This window comes from Corvus brachyrhynchos, unplaced genomic scaffold, assembly GCF_000691975.1.
Source record: "Corvus brachyrhynchos isolate BGI_N302 unplaced genomic scaffold, ASM69197v1 scaffold115, whole genome shotgun sequence".
Taxonomy (NCBI): Eukaryota; Metazoa; Chordata; class Aves; order Passeriformes; family Corvidae; genus Corvus; species Corvus brachyrhynchos.
The window spans coordinates 8,927,474-8,952,741 of record NW_008239553.1 but is presented as its reverse complement, the minus strand read 5'-3'; the positions used below and the strand labels follow the sequence as shown (position 1 = coordinate 8,952,741).

Genomic DNA, 25,268 nt, shown 5'->3' with positions numbered 1-25,268 from the left:
AAAAGCAAGCTGGGATCCCCTCTCCTAGTAACAGCCCATTCTTTCCTTACACCCCAACTACATGGGCTTCCATCAGTGCGTACTCCCAAAGCACTTTCGAATTGAAGACACAAAATGAAACCTCGAGGTGCTGACAATCCAAACTGCATGTGCAAGGCAGGAGCAGGGACATACCAGGAACAATCAGGCTTGAGGGCTCTGAGCCAACAAGGCAGCTGCTCTGAGCTCAGATACATCGCTTGGGAGAGCCTACAGATGGCATGCATAGCTAAAAGGTTCCCTCAACACCTCTACCTGGAGACAAACCATAGGTCTTTCCTCACCACCAAAGCCTCAATATACACCCAAATCATATTTTCCTTCAAATCTTTGTTTGCCAAACTAAACCAAAGCATTCTGCACTTCAGTTCTGATTAGAGTTTTCAGGACATACTGTATTTTCTTCAGAGTATGGCATAGCAGAATAAGAGCTCCCAACTAGCCACTGAAGGTAATGTTTACCCATCCAGTAAACCACAATTCTAGCCTATGGAAAGAGGAAAAATGAATCTCTATACTCAACCCAGCATCCATTTTTGTAAGATGCTGATCACTTTGGCACCAATCTAATACTTGTAGATGCGTAAAATCCCACTGATAACAATCGGAAGTCCTTCAGGATATGTGCCATTTTTTCTCATAGTAATCTCGTAGTCAAAAATCCTGGAGACAGTGTTCAGGACTCCACCTAGTGAGCTGAAACAAGAAGTCTTTGGAGCAGACAGATATTGCTAAAGAGACCTTTCCTTTCCTCTGACAGGGGTAGAAGAGCAACTTAAGAGAGCTGAAGATACTCTGTTGTCAGAAAACCTTTATGAATCCAGACTAAAGTTCAGGGATTGCTGATGTTTTTAGTGGTATGGAAGTAAACCAAGGATACATTGGAAATCCACAGCTGGCAAGGACATACCCTTTCTCTCTCGCAAACTTAACCCACATACAGAAATGGGCAGCTACATGTTAATGAAAGAGGTAATATTTCCCTGCAGGTCTCCTTGTCATGTCAGCATATGCATCTCCATATTCTTAGAGCCCAGCTCCAGACATACAGATATTTTATTTTTCCATAACACCCACCTCTGCAACAAGAGTTTGTGCTGAGTCTGCCATTTCTTCCTCATTTCACAAGGAGGGCTTAAGAGCTACCAGAAGCATTGAGCGAGCCCTTCTGCCCTGAACCAAATATAATCTTTCAATCTTTCTAATATATAATCTCCTCTCTGTTGCAGTAACATATCAAGCTCTTCCTTCTCTGATAGAGTCTGCTCCCAGAACAGATTTGGGTTGCAGCAGCAGTCCAAACAGTCAGTGGATTAACAGAGGAGTTAAGCCCATATCAGTGCTAAGTGAAGTTGTAGCTTGAAAGTCTACTAATCAAACTAAAGCCTGAGACCTGATAATTAATAACTTTCCTTTCAACTAACTCCATCACAATAATCTGGTCACCCGTATCATAGGAGATCCAGAACTCATTTTGCAAAATTTGTCAAGAACTCAGCAAAAAGCTGGCATTCTTCTAAAGAGAGACATGAGGAAAGAAAGAAAAGCAGAATTCAGAAAACCTAATAGAGGAAAATAAACTAAAATAGGAGGAGAATAAAACAAAGGACCGTGAAGAGATAAACTGCAGAAGCTCAGACCTCTGGTTGCCTGGGGGCAACTGCAGAAGAGAATTTTGGTTTGGTCTGTGGCTCTTCCCTGAAAGTGGAGGTAGGTACATGCTGTGCCTGCTGTTTCTATGGTACAGGCAGGAAGACAGAGCTGAGGGTGCTGCAGAATTACCAGCCAAGCAAACAGTATCACGACATCTAAGCTCATCAAAGCATATCTTGTTTCAGAGAAACATTTTTAAGACGATTATTGGCTTTTCAGAAAATAGAGCTTTTTTTTTCTTCTCTTTTTCAGCTGAAAAATCTGTTTGGAGGCACATAACCACATACTATCACTTTCAGAGGCATGAAAATATTGAAAACATCCTCAAATATGCTTTCAGTTTTTACACCTCTTCAGTAAAAACCTAAAACCCATGAAGAAAAATCTTGCAAAGATAAAAGTATTCCTGACTGTCTCCACATGGACTCTTGCACTGGAGAACTGGGGACCACAGCAAGGAGAAACCATCCTTACTGTCCACAAACACTCATCTGCTCCCAGAGCAACTATATTTCACATACTAAGTAACATTCCATCTAGAATCTCCTTGACTCTGGGATCTGTACATGTGGTGACCCTCAGAAAAATCACTCCCTATTTTTCATGGGTAGCAGGAGGCTCTTTCTTCCAGGAATACCACCTCATAAGAATAATTCTGCACAGACAGAATAGCAGGAAAGCAGCTGAGACATGCACAGGCACTGCTCAAGTCACAACCATATGTACAGTGATTTACCCTGAACAGCTTGCTCAGAGGTCACAAAAGAAACGTGTTTTGCTGCGTGAGTGCTACATGAAATGACCCGGCTGCCAAACCTGGCTAAGAGCTGGAGAGCTGCAGAGTGTACAGAGGATTTATGAAACTAACCTCTGCATTCCTTTCTGAGCCCAGGAAATTGCATTCCTTTGAGGTCTGGACTGATGTTCATTGATAACACAAAATCATGTTCTTCGGAAGGGAGAAAAAAAGCAAAGCAGAAGCACTGGAAAGCCAAATAGCCTTATGTGGAGAACTGAGTGGAATGAAGAAGGATAACAACTGTCTTTAAAAAATTCTACTCTCCTCTCAACCCAGCTGAAAGGAGAACCTGCACATGCAAAGTACTGGGAGCAAATTACTTAAAAATTCAAATGTTCTGAAAAGTTCAAGCTCTTTCTTAAATTTGTGAATTGAAAGGTAGAGTAGTATTACCTGCCTCAGCCCATTATCCTCCTCTGTGTGGTGACTGTCATATGGCTAATAGGGCAGACACAAATGATAAAAACACCCAGAAAGTGAATGGAACAAGCAGCAAATGAAGCAGAGAGAGAAGATAGCTCTGGCCTGAGTATGACTGAACTCTCACTGCTTAGTAACTACTAGAGCACCTTTCAGGTTCAAAGCTTTCTCTCAGGCCTCAGAAGAGGAAAAAGCCATGTAAGGAGATGAATGGGGTTGGCTTTTCCCAAGCAGTTCTTTTGCTAGTGGACAGTGTTTTTTAGGCTATACAGAACACACCTTAGTAGTCAGACACAACTGAAAAAAAAAGAGAAAAAAGTTGTATCTATCTCCAGTCTTCCTCCCCCCTCTTTTGGGCAGAGTATTCCAGATGCATCAGAGGAAACACAGACAAGGCACAGCTTAAGCCATATATCCTAAGGAAGCTAAATTAGCAAATGACTCACTTTGCTTTGTACTATCTGAAAGGCAGCCCTGACAAAATAAACCTCTCATCTCATGAAACAATACCAAGACTTAAAAACCTATTGGTCTAATTTGGAATAAAATTTAAGCCTGTCTGTTGAACCCATCATAAGCACTCGTACTAACAAACAAAAAGCTGCTGGTCAGAACACTAATCTGGAAAATGGGAGAACCTCATCAGGCATAGCCAAGGCAAGAGTTCCAGCCTTCTAAACCCCATGGAGAACCCCAGCTTTTAGGTTAATGGCTATTTCAAGGAGACTGCTACCACCAGTCCTTAAGAGGATAAAATGGAGTTATGCAACATCGCTAATCTTTTCCCCAGCGGGAGAAAAACTATTTTTTTTAATACCTTTCTTACCTCAGGACTCTCTAGTGGTTAGAGAACAAAAAACTACATTATTTTCAAGTCTGATGAGTGACTGGAAAATCTGAATGGAATCAACAAGAAGTAAAATAAATAAAACTTGTTCCTCCGTTTCTACATTGACCTCAAAGTGAGAGAATTTGAGAAAACTTCTATAACCTGTCACTAGAGCTTCAGCGATGGAAGTTACTACCTCTTCATAAAAGCATTCATTCTCAACGTCCCAAGACAGTAAGTGTACTAATAATAACTGATTATGAAACCTCTTCATCCAGAAAGCAAATAAAACACAGGTTTCAGTGACTTGTTTGTAAGTAGATCCTGTGTCCTGTGTTAGCCAGGGATACCATCACACATTGTCTTACAGAGAAAAGTGGATTCACCTCGTGGCTGAGCAATGGGAGCTGTGCTGATCCCGGGAATCCCGGAGCAGGCAGGGGTCACCGTACGCTCACCTCTGGCACTGCACAGTGAAACCATCCAGCTGGAACCTGAGCCACGGTGCTTTCACTTGCACATGTCTGGATTCTGCCAGAAGGAGATTTATGCTGGGGACCCTACATTCACAGAAAAAAACAATACAAGTTATTACAAAATAGATTTTTTTAGTCACATAATATCTCTACTTGGAAGTGACCCATAATCTTCTGGTTTTCCTTTGCTTTACACTCTCCATTCCTCCCCTCCTTTCCAACAGACATTTACATGTGCCCACACTCTCGCATACTTCCCTTTATGAGGGGGAGAAATTTAAGAATTGTCACTCCTTTAATGCGCACTTTTTCTTTCTTTTCTTTATATGCACAACTTATATCTCTACTTTGGTTAATTTTTGATTTGTCTAGATGGGTTATGATTTTGATTTTGGATATTTCACATACTGAAACTCCACTGCATGTACTGGACTGGAGTGGAATATTTCTACCTATTTTCCCATCATAAAGTAGAAACTAGGAAAAAACCCACTCATGAGACAGTACTGGGCAACGGGACTTGTAATGGATCACTTTTTAAAAGCTACCATGTTTGAGTTGTATATTTTCTTCCACAGAGATAAAGGATGACTATGAAATTATTTGATAAGAAGTATTAAAAATAATTTGTGAGAGTGTAAGACACAATAAATTAGTGACTACAGGCATTAAACTTTCACTGATCACAAGAACTAGATGTAACTCAGACTGAGATGGACAAGAAGTCTTTCAGGAGCTGTAACAGGAATATCACTATGGCAATCATAATCAATTTTTTTATGGTCACATTTTAACAAAATTACTTTTGTGGTGAGTTTTGATTTAAAAGGCAAAACCCCTGACCCTGATAAAATCTAGACAATTTTGAAATAATTAACTTCCCTTTTCTATGGGGATGTTCCTGACAAATTAAATCTACAGATTCTTCTGCAGGATGCTATTTTGCCCTTTCTCTTTCCTTTTTTTTTCTAAGACAATGGGAGTCATAGTCAAACTATCTGATTATTGCAGATGTTACTTTTAATCAAGTACAACCAAAGCTGTCCCATGCATTACTTTTAGTAATGGCAAACTCAACTCGAAATGAAAAATGTGAAAACAACAGCTACATCAAGGTCTCCTTGGAGTAATTCTCAAAAACTAAACTAGGCCAAAACTTAAACTAACAAAAACTACTTCAAGTTAACCATTAGTCCACACTGAATGACCCATGTAAATGGCCATCCACTCCCCAAATCTCACTTTCTGCTGCTAAGGTGCCACACATGGTGCACTTTTCAGTGTCCCTCATCACACACAAAACATGCTGCATACAGTCATTTGCCATGGTAAATATACTGAGCATGTCCCATTCTCAGTGCTAGTAGCAGAGTTCCTCTATGGTTTTACAACTCTTAGACTGGCAGAGACACTTCATTGTACCCAATCCGCACTGCAGAGCTGTCCTTCTGACCTACCTAGAGGTTGTTTGCTAGAAACAAAACCAATGTGAGGTAATTTCTCAACAAGATGACATAATATTACCTAGTCTTCAGTAAAAGCATCGTGGTTTCTCACTGCCAGTGTTATCACACACCCTTCTGGCTTTGGCCTTAGGTACTGCTGAGAGTGCTCCCCCTCCACCAGCACATCATGCAAAGTGGTTGGAACTGGAATGGCCTGGTTTGTGGTCAGTGGGACAGAAACAAAACTGTCAAAAAGAGAGGGGAAAAAAAGAAAGCAGACCTTATGCCCTCAGGTGAGGGAAGACAGCCATAGAAAGAACAAGGTTCCCTAGAAGACTTGCAAGAGCAGAATTGCCCCTGCACACCACTGATCTAAATGGAGCCTAGGAGGTCTCAGCTTTACAGGGAGTGGTATGCAGACTGCCACGGAAGCAGTAAATTCTGGGCTGTTTCAGCAATTCATTGCGATTATTTCCACCAAAAAGTACAGACCACTGACCTCTTTTCCTTCTGCTACAACACTAGTGACGTTGTTAGGTATCAAAGGAGTCTTCCTGCATCAAGATGATGTATCTCTGATCTGAAATGATCCAGAGATAGGAGAATGGCTGGAGTCAGAGCACTGGGCAGCCAAAATCAATCCATTTTGAGTTAGTGCTGGATGTTTGAAAATGTCAGACTGCCACTGTCCAGGGACAGACTCCTCTAGATGGCATAGGATTATTGATTGAACACTATCTTGCTGAATTCATAGCATATTAAAATTATAGCAGAGCATTTGAACTTGCTCTTATAGATGAAAGCAGAGATATGCACATGCTCTGTTCCTATCCAGGACATTTCCTTTGAACTATCTATCCAGCTCATCTCTAATCTGACATTAGTATTTCACAATTTTCTCTCCACTGTCAAGGATCTCAATCCTTCAGGACACCAGATCCACTGTAAACAGGGGCAGCACACAATGAGCCACCAACCACTCACTTCACTGGATACAGAAATGGATCATGATTTAGAATTAGCTGGACTAGTTATTACAAACATAACTAAAAACTGTACTTACTTATCTTGGCAGGGTATTGCTCACCCCTGTTTCTCTTGATAACCCCCTGCATGCTCCTGCTGTTTCCTTCTTTGAGCCAGCAGAACATTTTAACCTTCTTTTTGTTTTGTTTTGTTTTCCACAGGATTACCTCTTAGTTAGATCATTAATCAGAAAAAAAAGGCAAGGCTGCCCCTCTGTGCAGCACGGTATTCTTAAAAGAATTAAAAAAACATAAACCCACACCTTTCACTGAAATGACTTTAATGCAAACATAAATTTCCAGTCTAAATGCAAAATGTTGAAAGTTCAGCAGCTTACGTAATTGAAAAGATACAATCCTAAATAAAGAGAATGTAACTAATTTAATTATTTTTCTCTAAGTGCTATCCAGAGTCAGGTTTAATGCAAATTTTGCACAGACAATTTTTTAAGACTCAGCATTTCTAATTTTTATCCCGGACAATGAAAAATAGCAGGGATATTTTGCAATAAATTCTGCAAGGAACACTAGTTCATTGGCAATATTAATCTTTCTTCTCCCTAAACTTAAACAAAGCATCACTTTCTTTGTGCTTAATACTACATTTGGCTCAGATTCCATTTCTTAGTAACATCTACAGAGCACTAAAAAGTGCAGAATAGTGATTTGTTTTTTCTGCAATGGTAGAATTATAAAGTTTTTTAGCAAAATACTAATATAGAAAAAATGTTTAATATTTGTATTTTGTCATTAAACATTGTCCCACATCATTATCCCACAGCTTGATAACAAATGATCTGGTAATGTATTGAAGAACTGACTAAGCTTTGAATTTAAACAAAAACCTAAATCTTTAGACTTTCAAACACACACAGGGAACGGAAACCAGAAATGGAGAAAAGTGACTTCTAAATTACACCATACAACATATAGTCTCATCTGTCACTTCATTCCTCCTCTTCTGTGGCCATGAAACAACCTTGCTTGTAGATGCCACCCAGAGACACTGCTTCACCTGAGTCAGAAGCTCTGAGTCTTAGAGAAGCACATTTGCACTGAAATCTCCTTGCTCAGCACAGGCCCTATTAAAATTCTACTGAAGTCTCAAATACCCACCACTTCTGCAGAGACAGCCACTTTTTCAAAGATGTTTCACCTCTTATGCACCTGTGGTTCACTTTTTGCTAATAAAGGCATTTTGACTACTTTCCTCCAGCAGTTTCCTCCAAGTTATACTGTGTGCATATCAAAATGCTTCAGGGTCGGTTATCAATGCAAAGATGGGAAATTTTACAAATGTATTGGGCAAATCAGCACTTTCCATTGCTGCCTGATTCCATGGTAGCTAAGGAAATCATCCTGCCCTAAAAAAGCATTGCAAGATACACTGTTCCTTTATAGTAAACTTGTTCACAGCAGCTTACATGTGGAGAGATTCTCACTTCTTAAGAGACTTGTGACGAGCTTTTCTTATTCTCATAAAAGCAATGTAGTGCAGAGTGCTAAACAGGGGGTAAGAGAATCAAGACGAGATCTTTTAGTTCAAGCTAGTCCTCTGATACTCTATTTTATCTGAAGCACTTTTTAATTACAAGCAAATTACAAGAGTGGCTTTTCCCATCCAATTTCTATTAGATTTATCAGTTGAGCTTGGCAGAGGATCTCTTGCAGCTGAAGGTCTATTATCTTAAATTAAATAATAACTTTCACATTGTTATTGAGTAATGTTGTCTCTATTCAGCAGGCCTGGAGAAACTATACAAAGCACTCTGACTCAACAGCCTGCAATTAGTAGAATATTGTCTTGAAAAAAACCCATGATCTTAGCCCTACTGGTCTAAATCATCTCTTCAGCAGAAGAAACATCTAGTAGTCAAAGTCTTCAGCAAAAGGCTGAAGAACATGCTTAAGAACAAGCAGAAGTGTTTTATTGAAATTAAGCCATTTCCAGTTATTTTGTATTAGTCTGACACCAGTTTCCAGTTTCTATTTCCTGAAGATTAGTTTCAAATTTGAGCTTAATTTTAAAAGTATTCCCAGTGCAACTGAGTTGGCTTGAATATTTTCCTGTATGTGACACAGAGCTGCTCACCTAAATCAGCCTTTTCAGTCTTTCTTGTCAGATGCAATCCAAGTGATAAATAAAGGGCTTTTAAGTGGATAGCAATGCTTTCATTCCAGAGCAACAAAAGAAAGAGGTCCTGTGTGCTGTCGTCGTCGATGGAGTCACCAGTTAGCTCCCTTCATCCTCTATTTTCAACACAGTTTTCCATGAACGTGACTGCTGAATGTGACAACACAACAACTGGATGAAAGCATCACTGACCACACTGTTGATTTACTGATGGAAAGTATTTTTATTTGTAAGGGTAGTTTCCTATAGATAATGTATTTTCTTGGAAGCTCACAATTTTGTAATTCAACATATAGATCTGTAAACTGCCCATTGAAGGCTAGGAAAGCTTGGTTTCCCCTCAGAAGGGATTAAAATAGACGTGAGTTATCCCACAGACTAGAAGACAGCATACTGTTTTGTATAAACCTCACTGTGTTCAGTAAAAACAAAAGAACATAATTACTCATACCACAGAGAAACTCACAGCCTAAGGCCCTGAGTCTGAGGAAAATGTGGATGAGCAGCCCAGGGTTTTTTGACTGCTTCAGTAAAACAGAAAAATGAGGGAAAAGAAAATGTCCCTTACTCAGATGGAACTGCTTAAATGTGTTTGACTTTCTTTGTTGCTACATGTTAAACTGCTGCCAGGTCCAACCCACTTGCTAAACATCTGGAACAACCACAGTCCGTGCAGGACATAGGCACACAAGGGACAGACAGAAATCAAGGAACAGGCAACAGCATAAAACTTGATGGAAGACCAGTATGAGTGAGGAGGAGAGGGATATGCCCACTCTAACCTTCAGCTATGTGGTACCCCATGTACCAGTCTGAGGAACAGGGGAGGTAAGAAAAATCAGAAGCACCTGAAGGGGCACAGTCTGTGTTGAACATATTGTATGAGAGAGTCCCCGGCCTGCTGAAGCTCAACATGCTCATTTTGAGTAACCATTGCTCCCTGAAGCAAGAAAACTGAGGACATGGTTCTTCCCTCAGCAGGATCCAGGCTCCTACAGGGCTTTCGTCTCAGCAGGACCTGGAAACCAGGGACTACACCTTTTTTTGGAGAACACTGTCAAAAGCAAAATCTTGCTGTCTCGGTGCAACGCAAGGCTTCCAGCTACTGTTGTCAGGGTGCAAGTCTTGACTGTTGCAGGAGAGAAAATTTGCTCCATGGATGCCATTTGATATGTAGCTGCTGTTTGCCACTATCCCACAAAAGCACAAGGTAGATTACAGCCCCCTTAGCAGGTTTGGACACTGGTAAAATGTGAGAAAATGCACATTCTTCCCAGAAGGTGAGGTCAGTCCTCTCTTGAAGAGTGGCATTTCTTAGCTGTCACTGAGCCCACAGCTGTCTGCTATAGTGGCAGGACCACTGAGAGCCCACCTCACTGAGAATTCAGCAGCAGCTTTATTGTTCCCCCCCAAAATGGAGACAAACTAACTTTCACCATATGAGAGCAAGTACTTGGCATACATGTATCACCCTCATCTTAAGCACTGAGCAAAACTGCAGACTCCATCACTTCTCGTCCCAACAGGAGGTGAGGACTGCTGCTCATGAACTCCTCAGTCGGGTGAAGCAACAGCTTGTGGCTACACCAGGATTGTTCCTTAATGTATTGACAGGTGTAAAGACGGTTGAAAGCTTCATTCAGATAATCTCAAGCAAACAGTGCATACACACATACAATGCACATTACACTTACTGAGCAGCGCAGCGAAAACTTTACCCCAATATATAACTTACATGGAGTCAGCAGGAGATACAACCAGAGTAACCTGGGTAAAATTCACTTCTGGGTTTTGAGGTACCAGAAAAAAAATGTTACCACTGCACTTCAGATTAAGCCAGAAGAGTGCCTCTTCCCTTAGCTGAGATCAGAACTACTGTGTGGGAACCCAGCGTGCCGAGAATATTTCTCTGCCTATTTTGAAGGGTTCTTACCCCCCTGAACAACACTGTTCTAACCTCCAACCTTGGAAAAAATTACCAACGGTCAGACAAGAACTAGAAAATACAGTGGTGTGAATTAGGTGACAGACTACTATGTAAGATTGTCACAGGGTGAAAAATTTAGAGGTTTTGGGCTTCTCTTTGTAGTAAACAGATAAGAGTAAAAAATATCAAAATGGAGGATTGTTGTTGTTCTCTAAACCTTCTTCTCCTTCTTCTACTACTCCATGTTCTGCAGTAAAGTAGTTTGGAATGATTGGATAGAGAATTCCACAGTTCCTGCCCGCGTTACTGAATAATTGGTAGGAAAGTGAAAATAATATACGTTTTTAGTAACTATTGGTTAAATTATCTTTAAAAGGCTGTGCAAATCTTGATAATGAGAGACCTCACTCCTGCTTTCTGTGCTCTATGCTGTACCTGGGTCACACTAGTGGCTCTGTTCCTCTGATAAGACTTAATAAACAACTATCTGGAAGCATTGAAACTCCAGAAAAAGTCTCGGTTTATCTTTGAAACTCCTTGCAAGGACTTTTAGAAAATTCTCTCCCATCAGGAGGGATTTGATTTATGGCACGGTTCAGTGTCACTACTGCAACCTTTTTACTATGAAATGGGAGACAACAATATAGTAGGAGGAAAGGTAAGTGTACTAATGTGTTGTCCAACAAAAGTGCTGTTTGTATCTAGGTTAGTTAAAGGTGCAAGACTAAACAATTCAATGGAAAACTCCTGTGAGAGTACTTCCTTTTATGAAAGGAGAGGGTTGCAGATTGAGGGCAAAGACAGCTCAGCACAAATGCGATACAGATAATGGGATGCTGGGTTTTTTTTAGACTACAGCACACAGAAAGACCAGATGGTGCCAATATACAGTGAAGTTGGGGCCAGAAGTCAACTGAAATTCAACTAAAAACTGGGAAATTATTTGGGGAATGAAAATAAGCAACTATGCAACAGCGGGTTTTACAGGAAGGCAGTCCAGGAAACTTCTGGTGAGTTTTCAAAATCCAGCAAGTGCTGAAATACCAACCCTGGCCAGCACCTTTGACAGCTTCCACTACAGCTTGCTCTTAGGGATGTCTGAGTCCATCAAATGTTGCCAGAAAAAGGCCTGTATCCTGCACCATGCATCTTCTTGGGCTTTAGCATGCTCTCTCCACTGCCCTCCCCAATGCACCAACATCCCAAGCACCCTGTGGATGGAAACTTTGCACAGAGGCAAGTATGGTGGCTCCAAGAGGTGCCCTGCTCCAGAATAGGAGTAGAACTCCACTTCCCGACCGTGCTGCCGAAGGCGCTGAACAGCATCCCGGCAATAGAGGTCACTTTTCCAGTTCATGTCATCCAGCCCAGACAGGAAGAGGAATTTGGCTAAGGACCTCTCCACGGGAATGCGACAATCCCAAGTTGCTGGGTCCGTGTGATCATCTAAGACATCTGAAAAATCTACTAGTCCAGACTCATCACTGATCTTCATCCTCCCCAGGTCATATGGGTGGACAGGAATAGTGAAGCCATCCCCCTTCAGGGGAATGAAGGAATTAAAACTACTTCCAGATATGCTGACAGCTGCCTTGATGCCAGGTAGAAATGTGGCCATGGAAAGGGCTAGATCACCTCCTTTAGACAAGCCCAAAACACCAATCCCAGTATCTTTCACCTGAAACAGAATTATGGAAACAGTATTATTAACTACTCTTTATTTCTTTATCTCCAGTTCTGCTTTCTCACTCCTTATCCAACAAAGACCACTCAAAATTTGCCCCTTCCCTCTCTCTGTTCAGGTTATATTACTCCCTCATCCATCCTCACTGCTGTGCCTCCAAAAGAGTGACCATGAATTCTACAGCTCCACAATGTTTCTCCTCCTGTAACACGTTTCCCTCCTGGTGACCTGTATAGACAGTGTCTTTGCACCCTCCACATCCTGGCTTGGCCAGCTCTCTGTATGGTGTCTTTTACAGCTCCTCTCTCCCAGCCACTTTTTCCTGGGTTTACTTGCATTGAATTTCTTTATTGCAGTTTCTTCTATACTCTCCTACAGCTGACCTGTTATTTTCTGTTTTGTCTTGGAAGACATAATGTTCATTACACCTCAGGCTAAGTGAGCCCAATAGCTGTTTAAATCAACTTATTTCTAGTGAAGGCCCTTCACATTGAATTCTAGTTTTTTTCAGAGCTCTATAAGGAACAAGACAAACAAGCAAGGCTGAATTCTGCTCTCACACTGCCTACAATCCTGGTGTCCATGTGACAGAAAGTAAATAACTTTGCAAAATAAATACACTTTAAATAGCATTCCATTAAAATTGATTTCTACTTGATTTCTTTTGGCCACTTTTGGGTTAAGTATGATGATACATTGCCATAAAGTGTCTTTCTTGTCCTACACACTTGTTCAAACACAGCTTCAGCTTCTTAAGATATGCCACGCCTCCAGTGCTACAACTGTAAGTGATTCTGTTGTTACATTACTGTCCTGCAAAACTTACTCAGAATCAAAAGCATGTAATGTCTCAGAAACAGTAGAAAAGCCAATGGATTTTTTTTCCCTTCTAAAATTTTAAAAGATGCGAAACTAGTAAAAAATTACTATTTCCTCCTTAAGCAATTTTGTACTTCTAGTCCAGGAACCAATAAGAAAACTGGATAATAGTTTCCAACAGGAAGAGCACCATAATTTGTCTCTTACCTGCTGCTGCTTCCGCAAAAAGTTCACAGCCTCCTCAAAATAGCTCAGTTCAAGAACTTCTGGCATAGCAGGGATATCTTCAAAGGACATGTAAGCAAGAGCCAGAGTCGCAAAGCCTCTGCTAGCCAGGAGACTTGCTCTGTATTCAATAAGACCTCCTCCAGATCCATACAAATCAATAAGTCCAGGGAATGGGCCAGGTCCTGCAATGAAAGGAGGGTGTATATATAACCAAAAAGTTCCTACAGGTGTCCTTTTGTGGTGCCCCCTCAGCACACATCAGGAGCGTAGATATCAGAAGAAAATCATCCTCTGAAGCTTTCCATGGTGGCTATCATTCTCAGGAACACACAAAATGACTGTAAGGACATGAATTTGCATCTTTCTTTTCTCTCTTAGGACCTCATTATAGGAAGCTCATGTTGGACATTCTTCTCTCATCCTGAATTTCATCTGTCATCGGCCTACAAGTCCTCAGGCCACTGAGGATCAATGAACAAACAGTATTACTGCACGAGTGGTAATCCATCTTCCTTAGGAACTATGCTAGCAGATATGCCATGGAGGGGATACTTGGGTTATGAAAGATACTCACAAACACCAGCACCAACCCGTGCCAATTCAGGCTTCAGTAAGATCTGGGTAACTACCCCTGAGCTCCTCAGCTCTCCTGCAGCAATAGGACCTTCCTTTCCTGATGCTGCTCTACCCATTCTCATGGTCAGATTTCCCTTACAGGATGTGACATTGCTGCAGCTGCAAGGGACTGTTTGTTAATTACAAAGCAAGATAGCCATGTTTAAGTTCCATTCAAGGAACAGAAACACTTCAGGGCTTAAAGCAGCTTTGCACAGGATCCATTCTCAGCACTATTTGTGTACAGCGTTGTGAAATATGGCACCTGCTTAATTAAAGATCATGCTTTTCCCATTTGTCTCCCATCTTCCTAAGTATTCCATGCAGTCCAGCTGCTCAATCAGGTCAAAACTTCTTTTTTTTGGCTTTTCCTTAGCTAAAGAGAGACAGAGAGAGAGACAAGTCCAGCGCCTGCAGGAAGATCTGTAGCAGCTGCTGAGCACATGGTTCTTCAGCCTAGGCTGGCTGCAGCCTGAGTCCAGTGCTCCCACCATGCCTCCTTATTCACTCCACGGCCAGAGCTGTCATGCATCACAGCTCTGCCAAGGACCAGGGGCCTCTTTGTCCTGTCAGCTAAACAGAAAAGCTAAGAAATAAACACTTTTTGACAGAGGTCTCACTGCAGGAGACGTCAAGACACTCAACTAGAACAACCATGAGACACTCTGTGTGAGCACTGCTGCCCTCCCTTCCTCCCTGCACCACCATACCCCCGCCTTGGCCCTTGCCCCGTCAGGCAACACCTGCTCCTCTTTGCTCTGCTGTGAAGTATCTGGACTTCAAGTATCCAAGTATCTGGACCAAGCACAGGCTGAGGGAAGTGTTAGCTGAGGCTTTGCTCTGGGTTGCTGAGTGCATTCAGGGACCACGGGGCATAACACATGGTGTCAGTCACACCTGGAAAACCGGAATGGAATTAAAACTCACCAGGAGGGAGGAAGAGGGTTGCTCTGAGACGACCTTCTCTGACAGAAATCCTCTTCACCCCCTCTCCTAAAAACCATCGTTCATTGGTGCATTTTCCCAGCAAGTGGCTCATGTCTCCATGGCCCTCGTACACCTCCAAGTCCACACAGAAAGGAGTCAGGACGTTCCTCTTTGCCAGCCGCTTATGGGGCGTTTTGGACTGCAGAGCCCAGAGCAGCCCCATCGGCTCCACTCCCAAATAGCTGCCCCCCAGCGCTGGGGAGCGGCTGAGGTCGAGCTCCCCGCTGCTCCCAGCTCTGTAGAGCGCGTGGGCTTGGAAAAGCTCCCCGCTCTCGTCCACCAGGCTGGCTCGGAGGGTGACCGCCTGCTGCGGCTGCAGACCGGCCACACGGATCTGCACAGGGTCATCGAACAGGCACCTGGGGGAAGGCAGGACGGACACCCGCACCGCCATCCCAGCTCGGCTGCACGGAGAGCTGCGGCCCTTCTCTGGGGCGAGGCACGGGCCGCCGAAACTGCGCGCGACACGACCCGCAGCAGCCCGTCCCTTCTCGGCATTAAAACCTGTGCCCGAAGTCCAGGAGGAATCACCGTCACCACTTCCTTCAGTCGGCCAGCACGGGCTGCTGGGAGACGTAGTTCAGAGCACGCCTGCCTCCAGACCCTCCGGCACGGCGGCACGGTGACACCTGCCACTTGCACGGGCACAAGCTGTCACTTGTTCTTGGCGAGTGCTTTTACTTTTGATTAGAGAGAGAGACTAAATTAGAAACCCCAAGGCAGCAAAAAGAGATATCCAAATTGCTACGTCCCCCCCGCCCCCCAGCTGCTGGAAATTCCAGATTTGACTGCAGAACTGGCTTGGGAGCCTTTGCCAAGGCACAGTAAACACAAACAAGCTGGAAAGCCTAAGAAGCATGACATCTTAATCTAGCCACAAAACAAAGCCTGTTCTTAATCCCTCTCGAGCTTTCTGCAATTTCTGGAAAAGCACCACAAGTTCAAATGAAACTTTTTGCTATAACTATGGTTCTTTTAAAAAGCAAAAGAAACAAAGTAAAACAATTACTATATTTTTCTTCCCAATAATTAGTTTCCCCCATACGCTAATGTTTCTAAGGAACTGTTTGAAGATTTGACAATAAACACCAGCTCTTGGTTTTCATAAACAACAATACTACATTTTTGCAATGCCTGTGTATTTAATAGCCTTCTAGTCCTACCCTGGAGGTCTCAGACATGTGAGTAGTCTCATCCCATTCTGTGGAAATTATGTGGAATTATGGCTGTTTGAACCAAACCCCTGGTTCAAACAATTCGCCTGACCATGCGCTAAGCAGCAATTAATGGCAAAAAGAATGAAACAATCAATGAGTTTACAAGCTGCAGAATCACACCTCATGCCATGAGACCACAGATAATACGCAGATTGACTGCAGATCTGGCAAAGCAACTCTAAAATCGTCCCTCAGGATGCAAGAGTATGCAGCTATGATTAAATACAACAGTGAAAATAAATTAAAAACAGCAATAAAAACATGTAGCTTAACACGGAAAATAGCCAACATTGACTTTTACATGTCCTCCAGCCATTATTTACATTGAAAAAAAGAAACAAACTAGTACAGAAATAAGCTTTTAAACTGACCTATTTATTGCAGAAGTTGTAGTTTCTCACCATCAAAACACCACAGCCACTGAACTTAGAGAATTATAACAGGACAGACTTTTGCCTTAAGTAGAATGCATATGTTGGACTGATGCAGCCTGATGCACAGGTGGGTGACAGAGCAGATCCTTCCTTGTCCACTTGGGTTGTTATGAAAACAATCTGTAGATCTGAACAAATACTCAGGGCTTCCATTTTGGGATTTTCAAAACCTGGATTGCCTCTCTTCAAATTTTATTTTGCTTACCAACACTGAGGCAACATACAAAGGTCTAAAAATCCTATTATCAAAGTTCTACTTACAAGCCAAAAAATCTGGCCAATTGATCTGGAGTCTGAAATCAAGCAAAATAGCCATGATGTGTTTGGGAGGCATTGCTGACGATAATTTAATGTTCCGTTCTTTTTGTGGGAATCATGTTTGTACTCCAGTCACAGGTGCTGATGATTGTATCACATCAGAAACAGACATCACAAGCTCAAGTCTCCCACCTTTGCTATAGCATTTTCACAGTTTTTGTGAGACAATCTAGTAGTTGATAGTAGCTGTACTTAATGTCATATTCCATGTCATACCAATAATTCACTGAGGAGACAAGAAAAGGGAAAAACATTTTAAGGCCAGAATGCAATGATTTACGAATGTGTTCATAGAGTGCTTTACACAGTTCAGTTAGCACAGGCTTTTCCTTATTACTGACTGAACTTTGAAATGAGCAAATCTTTGACTGCAGCCAAAAATAATGTTAGCAAACAATGGAGTTCTTCAGTAATGCTGCCAACACAACTCTGTCTTAACCCAAACCAACTTCAGACTGTGTACTGGAGATTCATTAGAGCAGAAGCTGGAAAAATGCTTAGGTACAGAAAATGTAAGCTTCCATTTAGACAAAAAATACCAAACTGCCAAGTTTAATATCTGGATGGGAACCTCTCTTCTTGTGTAAAGGATGGCAAATTCACCACTAGTTCACAGTGGTCATCAAGTAGACAGCACTTTAATTCTGCTTCTCGTGTTAATTTTGGGGTATGTCTCCTAGGAAAATTAGGCTATCCACTGTAATATTGTACTGTAATATTGTACCAATGCTTTTTGGAGGAGGATATGCTCTAGCTTCAGACATTCACTGGACCAGACCCTGAGAATATTGATTTTTCAAGTCTGTACTGCAGTTAACAGACTAGAGGACAAATAAACTCTGTGATTTCTGATAAACAGAGGAAAAAAAAAAAAAAAAAAAAAGAGTGGCCAGGGGCTTGCAGCTGGAAACAACTCTACTATTTCTAAAAATTCTTGAAGGAAATACTGCTTTACTGCTAGCTTGTCTTTTTATCACAGAATCACGAGAACTGAAAAAAAGGGTTTGCAATATTTGCAGTGTTACACAAATACTGATGTTATGCTGTTCAAAATACTTTTTTTCTTGAACAGCATTATCAGGATTATTCCAGATAAAGGACAAGCAAAAATTCCAGCAAAATCTCTTCCTCAAACCTTGCAAAACTTGCCCAACATAACAATAATACTTTGCACCATCCCCACCCCTCCATATGTACCAAATGAGCAATGCTGGAAATTCTGGAATTCACTCGGGGAGAGAGGGGAAAAAAAGAGATAGGGAGATTATGATAAATCCTACAAAGAAAGAGATAACAAGACTTTTGGTAAGTGCAGGGGGACAGCAACACAAACACAACCTTATCAGCAAGGCAAGAGACTGCGTCAGAGCAGATTTCAGCTCATGAAAACAGAGTATCTGTTGTGTCTATATTCTTGCCTAAGTCGTTCACTTTCTAGTTTCCTTTTCTTCCTGCAGCTTTTCTTTTGCCATATGACAACAGCACATGCAACATGCAGTTTCTTTGAAAAAGGGATGTAGATAACCAGTTGCAGTGAGCAAGCTAGACAGACAAACTGCTTAGCTTCATGTCTCAAACAGAAACTGGATCAGGTTCACTGCATTAGCTATCCTTCTCCAGACTTGACAACTAGAAGACTTTGTCTTCTGCTACATCCCTAGCACTTGTCAACATAGCTACAAATTATAAGCAAAACAGGCTGCAAGAAGGCAGTCCCATGGGACCAGTCAAGATTGTTATTCCCTCCTGCAGAGTGGCAGAAAACCTTAAAGGAACCTTTGGTCCCACTGATGCTTTGCTGTGAGATACCTAGCTGTACACCCACCATAGTTCAAAAATGGATCTGGAAATTGTGTCTATTTTACCTGCGATACAGCCATGTGATTGCTGAACATGATGGAACCAGAGAGAAGGCAGATACAACATCTCACCAGCTTTCACTGTACACTGCAAAGGTTTTGCCTGAGCATACTCTGGATACAGTTCTAGATCTGGGTTCAAGGGGTCCAGAGGGATCCAGGGCACCTAAAGGCAAAAGATCATGTATATGGTACTGACCCTGACAAAAAATTACAGCAAGCTTCCAGAAAAACAACTGATAATCAAACTCACTAGGTTACAAAATATGTACTTTGTCTAGCAAAACATGTACAGTTACACAGTTTTTCACATTCAACTGGGAATAGGTCAAGGATGCAAAAATGTGCCTCCTTCAGTGACACATTTCTAATTAGGGAAAAGGCAATAAATGTCATCCATGAAGTTGCAGTCTCATGGCATACTTTCAAAACACCTCCAGCCCCTGAAGTTACTTGTTCCTCCTGCATTCAGTACTTAGATATTTTATCTGCACCACTCTTTTTAGAAATTCCTTTCTTCTTCTTAAGCTCTCAGGTCTAATTTTTACTCACAGCAGCTAAAACACCCCTTCTTGCTGGGAAGTCCCTCTAGCCTGCATTAATTTTTTCTCTGCCCTACAAAATTATAAACCTCAGCATTCCAACCTTACTGCATTACAGCAATGAGATTCCATAAGCACCACTCTGGAAACAGAGAACAAGCCCCGGCTCAAGTTCTGTTGTAGCATTACTCATACTTTGCAGAGGGATTAGATTCTAGTGAGGTTTGTAAAGTAAATGTTTAGTCCAGATCTAAACATTTTAATCAAATAAATATTGCTACTAGTAAGAAAATACAGTTTATTCATTCAGAGAGGTATGTTTTATTGCACTGAGTGATTCCACTGTAGACCTGAGTAGAGGGCCAAAAGAAAGTGAATGTAGAGGGGTCTACTTCAGGGATAATGCAATCACTTCCTTTATTGTTGATGCATTCAAAAGTTCTTTAGTGGATCTGTTTAAGTCTGGTGCAAGGCAACACTTTATGATATTAATGGTTTCAGGTGTGCAGTAAAAATTTTTTTCTGGAAGCTGAGTATCCTTTGCCAATAGTAAAATACAAGTGAAATATCTGGGCATTCTCTTTCCAGTAATGAAGTATTTCTAAATATCAGTCAATATGCTTAGTTTGAGGGCTCAGCAATGCCCCAAACTCTCCCTACTGTATTAACTGCATTCTTTATAAAATTTTTACCTTCTCTGCAGTCTTCTCATCCACAATTTCAAATGAACCATCTTCTGATACGTGGTAGGTTGCTGGCTGATAGAGCTCTGGAACCAGAGAAAGAATTAAATGACACCATTCAGAGCAACAAACGGCAGTGCATGTCACACTTTCACCAAGTAAAAGAAAAATTAAGACAAAACCATTTTCAACTTACAGTATTCACTATCCTTCCCTTTTTCCATTTCAAATTTTATCTAGTTTCTTAATATACTTTTTTTTTAAGTCAGTCTGTATACTAAGCTGCCTTCCTGTTTGGAACTCTAACCTTCTTTCTTCTCAGAAATTACTCTCTTCCAATCCCATTTGTACCCCAGTCCTATTTTGTTCCAGTAACTGTCTTCTTTCCTTTTCATAAGTCATAAATGCACCCCTGACTTACACATCATTCTACAGTTGGGTATATCTTCTTAGGCCAGTCTACCAAAGAAGAACTCACAAGAGTTATTAGTTGCTTGTGGCCAGCCTTTCACTTCTAATTTTAATTGATAGGGCTCATTAACTCCTTCAGATACTGCCGGTTGCTTTTGTTTCATTGCTTCAGCACATGTGGTTTCCTAAGCCCTCCCTTGGGAGAGTTTCTCTCCATTAATTAACCTAATGCTCAAAAAGATGGAATTCTATTTTTACTACACACTCTGAAATGTAAGCATTATCTCTGTTCTATGCTATAACAGTAATTTGTTTTACAAAGCAGGACTCCTATCACACGCATGGATTTCATACATTCACATATATACGACACCACCTGTCCAAGAAAGACTGAGGAGCTGGGGTTGTTCAGCCTGGAGAAGAGAAGGTACTGGAGAAACCTCCTTGTGGCCTTCCAGTATCTAAAAGGGGCTTATAAGAAAGACAGAAAGACTTTTTACCAAGGCCAGGACAAGGGCTAATGGTATCAAACTGACACAGGGTAGATTTAGATTATATAAGGAAGAATTTTTTTACAATGAGGGTCATGAGGCGCTGGAACAGATTGTCCAGAGAAGTTGTGGATGCCCCGTCCCTGGAAGTGTTCATGGTCAGGCTGGATGGAGCTTTGAGCAATTTGGTCTATTGAATGGCAGGGGCATTGACTCAATGATCTTCAAGGTCCCTTCCAACCCAAACCATTCTGTGATTCAATGACTTCAAGGTTGTAAACAAAATAAAAAGAGTGTAAATAAAATATTTTAGCAGCACAGGTCTAGGCAAAATTATATTTGGATCATAGAGCACTCTGCATTCACTTAATCTGATGGTTTGAAAGTCAAGGAATGGGAAAATTAAGGCATAAACTTAAGCTATCTATCTTCTAGACAACACAGCAACAAAAACTACTGCTGTGCACATAGGAAAGCAACATAAAGAAACAGAAAACAGGCAGTGTGAAGCAAGAATGCTGCCACAAGAATCTCTTTTTTCATTTCTCAGTTTTCAGAGATTCAGTTAGTAGCTTGAATATTTCATTAAAATACAGCTAAGTTTTTAGCTTCCTGGCTTTTTTTCCTAGAGAAAAGCAGGCAGGAAGAATCCAAACTTCCAAACCTGTAAAACATCAAAGATGACATGCTACAACACTGACAAAATACTTAAATAATTCAAATATTCTAAAGCTGAAGAGACTGCCATGAGTATCACAGAAACAATTAGGTTGGAAAAGACATCAAGAGATGAGATCTGAGATCACCTGAGATCATCAAGCTATGACTGAACACCACCTTGTCAACTAAACCATGCACTAAGTGCCACCTCCAGGCACATGTCTCCACCACCCCCCTGAGCAGTCCATTTCAATATCTAATCACCCTTCACATGAAAAAATTCCTCCCAATGTCCAATCTAAACCTGCCCTGGGCACAACCTGAGACCATTACCTCTCATTCTGTTACTGGTTGCCTGGGAAAAGAGCCTGACCCCTACCTGACTACAGCCTCCTTTCAGGAAGTTCTAGAGAGAGAAAAGGTCTCCCCTGAGTCTCCTTTCCTCCAGGCTAAACAACTCCAGCTCCCTCAGCTGCCCCTCACAGGACTTACCCTCTGAAACCTTCACCAGCTTTAATGCCCTTGTCTGGATTCGCTTCAGCATCTAAATGTCCTACCTGAATTGAGTGGCCCACAACTGGACATAGAACCCAAGATGTGAATCAATGAGCCCATTACTTTACTGGACTGGAAAACCTAATCTCAGAATAACATTTGTATTACAAACTACCTGCTGCACAGGATAGAAATACACTAGAAAGTGTAAGACTGCATAAACATCAAAATGTTATCACTGCTTCCTTTTTTGACATCTTTCAGTGTTTTAGTCTGTCCTCTTTCCAACCTCCAGACATATTGCACAGCAAAATGCTATACCGTATGGGATGAAGGGACGGTCACTTGGTGGATGCAGCAGAAAATATTTCTCTCCAGATACCACACAGTACAAGTTCTCATAATGATCTTTATGTACTAGGATTGAGGAAAAAAAGAGAAATGTGGAGAAAGAAAATCAGTGCTATTTCCTTCTCTGCAGAACCTATAGTAAACTGAAAGTGTCAGCTTCCCCTATTATTATCAGGCTGCTTCGTCCTCTTGCAGCGAGTGGGAGAGGAAAGTCACAATATCATGCTGCAGCAAATGCTGAAGCAAATTGTCAGTGCCTTGCCTGACACAATGCCAGGTAGATGCACCCAGAGACACAGCAGCAGGAGGCTGCAGAAGGGCGGAATAAAAAATGCAAAAAAAGCATGTTAAAATAGAATTGCCTTGTCAGAAAAACCACACCATCCTCCTGAGCCACTAACTCAAAACATGCCAGCTTAAACCTATGCTGAAATCACCAGAAGATTTACAGTGCCATAGGATACATACAAGATGTCACAGCAGCTGACTCCCCAAGCCAGAAATTCACAGCATCAGGCTTCTTCCCTGTATGGTTAGGGAAAAGAGATATGATGTCAACAACAATGAAAAATTGTGTCATTTTAAAAAGCTCTTCAAATAATTTTCTGCCAATTTCTGTCCTGTAACTTCATTCATGACAGGTTTCATTGCAAATAGCGCTCTGTGAACAACAGCAACCTCCTTCTACACTGCAAACACTGAGCCAAAACACAGCTCTAGATCAGAGAAAAGCCACTCCATGTAAAGAAGTGTTACATGATGTTTTTTCAGTTGTGAGGGTCCCAATACACAATAGAGATACTGATTCCAGAGTAATCCAATGCCAAAACTTGGATTACACTATTATGTATTTTACCACTCCTGCTTTCTAAGAGGATGAAACCAAACTGAGCTGTGACATTCAGAAAGAGAACAAGCATTCACCATGTAGTACATGTAGTGTGGTTGTTTTAAAGTTTCATGCAAACTATTTACTGAATATGTGAGAAATAGAGGGTTTACCCAGTGCCTCACTCATCCATGGTATGTCAGGCTGCACATCACAGACAAGTTCAGGGAACTCCTCGGTGAGGTTTGAACACTGCTTCTGCACATAGAATACGCTGGGAGAAGTCACCTTCTTCTCCACAATGTCCAAAAAGTCCATAAAAGGCATTTGGCGCTCCTCTGGCATGACAAAACGGTCCTGAAACACTGCATCGGCATAACCATTTGGTGTCACTGCCACACTCACCACCTTGGGACCTACTACCTCCCTGCAAAACAAGTCAAGGGTTTATATCCAGACCCACAGTTAGCTCATACAGCACATACTGGTTATTTTAAAAACATGTTTCAAGGGCAGCAAAAATAAGATGCCTGTCTTTCCATGGATGGGTGTCTCTAGATTAGATTTTCTGCTGTCTGGTAAGGACTCTGGCATTCTGCTCCAATTTCTCCCTGCACTCAAGGCAACTCTAGTTTCTTTTTCCTCTAAATTCTCTCCTAACAGGACAGTTCACAAAGGAGCTCCCTTTTCCTCCATGCAGACAGAGGGCCGTCTTCAGCCACTTCTTTTCATCAGTCATGGCAGAGCTTGATATTATTGGGGCCATTCAACCCAGCCAAGTCCAAGGGTGCACATTTTCGAAAGCAACTGAGCAGGGGGTGGACAGAAACTGATAGATACAGACCCCATGAGGCTAACACTCCTTAGTTCCATAAGATCTTTAGCTTTAAACCCCACAGAATTAGATCTGCCCCACAGATTTTAGGTCAAACCATAAATTCTCTCTTAAAGAAGGAATTTTCTTTAAAATTTCAGTCATTGTTAAAATGCTCATCATTTAGTTTTTTGAAGAAAACAAGCCGTGCTCAGTCACAAACAAGCCAGTCTGTTTTTACAGCGTTACAGCCCCACTCCAGCTGGCTGGGTTTCAATAGCTGAGTCTTTTGTCTGCACACAGCCAAAACACCTACCCCACCTGCCAGCATTGGAACTGGTAGGGCAGTAAGTGTGCAAGGAAGACACTTACACCTGATCTTGGGAAGACTGAACACCCTCACACAGAGCCAGGAAGGAATCTGAGCTAATCTTACAAATAAAAGCAAAGATTAACCAAGGGGTTTTTAGTGAGGTCACCTGAAATTGAACACCAGTCCCGCTCCACAGCTCGCTCATACCTGAGGTACGCTGAGGTCCATTTCTTCAGAGCTGGCCAGTGGCTGATGGCATTGCGAATTATACAGGGTTTATTCGGACTCACCCACTCTCGATAAAACTGCAGCGGGGAAGGAGGCCTATCAAGATAGGGTATGGACTCCGGCCAGCCCAGCTCTGTCCAGGCAAACGATAAACAGTGTTACTCAGCATCCCGAGACAAGCAACTCCTGCCAGCACACAGGCTTCATGCGCCACACCACGCTGATACCAAGCAGTGTCCCCCACGGATCCAGAAATCCCTCTCTTAAAACCCAGAGAGTATTAGGGGGGTTTCAGAGCCAGATGGAAACCTCAGGCCAGCGCCTGAGGATAAAGTGATAAAGGGCCTGTGCTATAGGAGGTGCACCTCCCATACAGAGGTGGTACTACAGGATCGTTTTTTGGAAGCTGGAATAGTGCTTTGTTTTGCTATTTTATACTCGAGAAACAACCATTAAAAGACCGTTTTCTCGGGTTTCGCTTTCTTTTTGCGGCAGCCTTTGCTTCACCTTGACCTCGGAGCCATCATGCTGGCAGCGGAGTGG

General features: G+C 41.9%; 2 protein-coding genes across 3 annotated transcripts; both read right to left on the bottom strand.

The window, feature by feature from the left end:
• Positions 1-4,213: 4,213 nt before the first annotated feature.
• On the bottom strand, positions 4,214-15,649 carry LOC103620768 (acyl-coenzyme A thioesterase 1). Of its 2 annotated transcripts, XM_017741781.1 has the most exons (4): positions 15,021-15,564; positions 13,458-13,660; positions 11,796-12,425; positions 4,214-4,300 (listed from the first exon to the last, which is right to left on the bottom strand). In XM_017741781.1, the coding sequence occupies exons 1-3, from the start codon at positions 15,472-15,474 to the stop codon at positions 11,823-11,825; spliced, it is 1,260 nt and encodes a 419-aa protein (XP_017597270.1). In that variant the 5' UTR covers positions 15,475-15,564; the 3' UTR covers positions 4,214-4,300; positions 11,796-11,822. The 2 variants fall into 2 exon arrangements, with proteins under 2 accessions (XP_017597270.1, XP_008637690.1); XM_008639468.2 differs by lacking the exon at positions 4,214-4,300 and having other exon boundaries at positions 11,342-12,425; positions 15,021-15,649.
• On the bottom strand, positions 15,559-24,883 carry JMJD7 (jumonji domain containing 7; the record flags this gene model as incomplete). The annotated part of the gene is made up of 8 exons (XM_008639691.2): positions 15,559-15,760; positions 16,669-17,275; positions 18,915-19,074; positions 20,143-20,219; positions 22,512-22,607; positions 23,010-23,066; positions 23,544-23,797; positions 24,705-24,883. Coding segments are annotated over 7 exons (912 nt in total), but the record flags the coding sequence as incomplete, so codon positions are not given.
• Between the last annotated feature and the right edge of the window lie 385 nt (positions 24,884-25,268).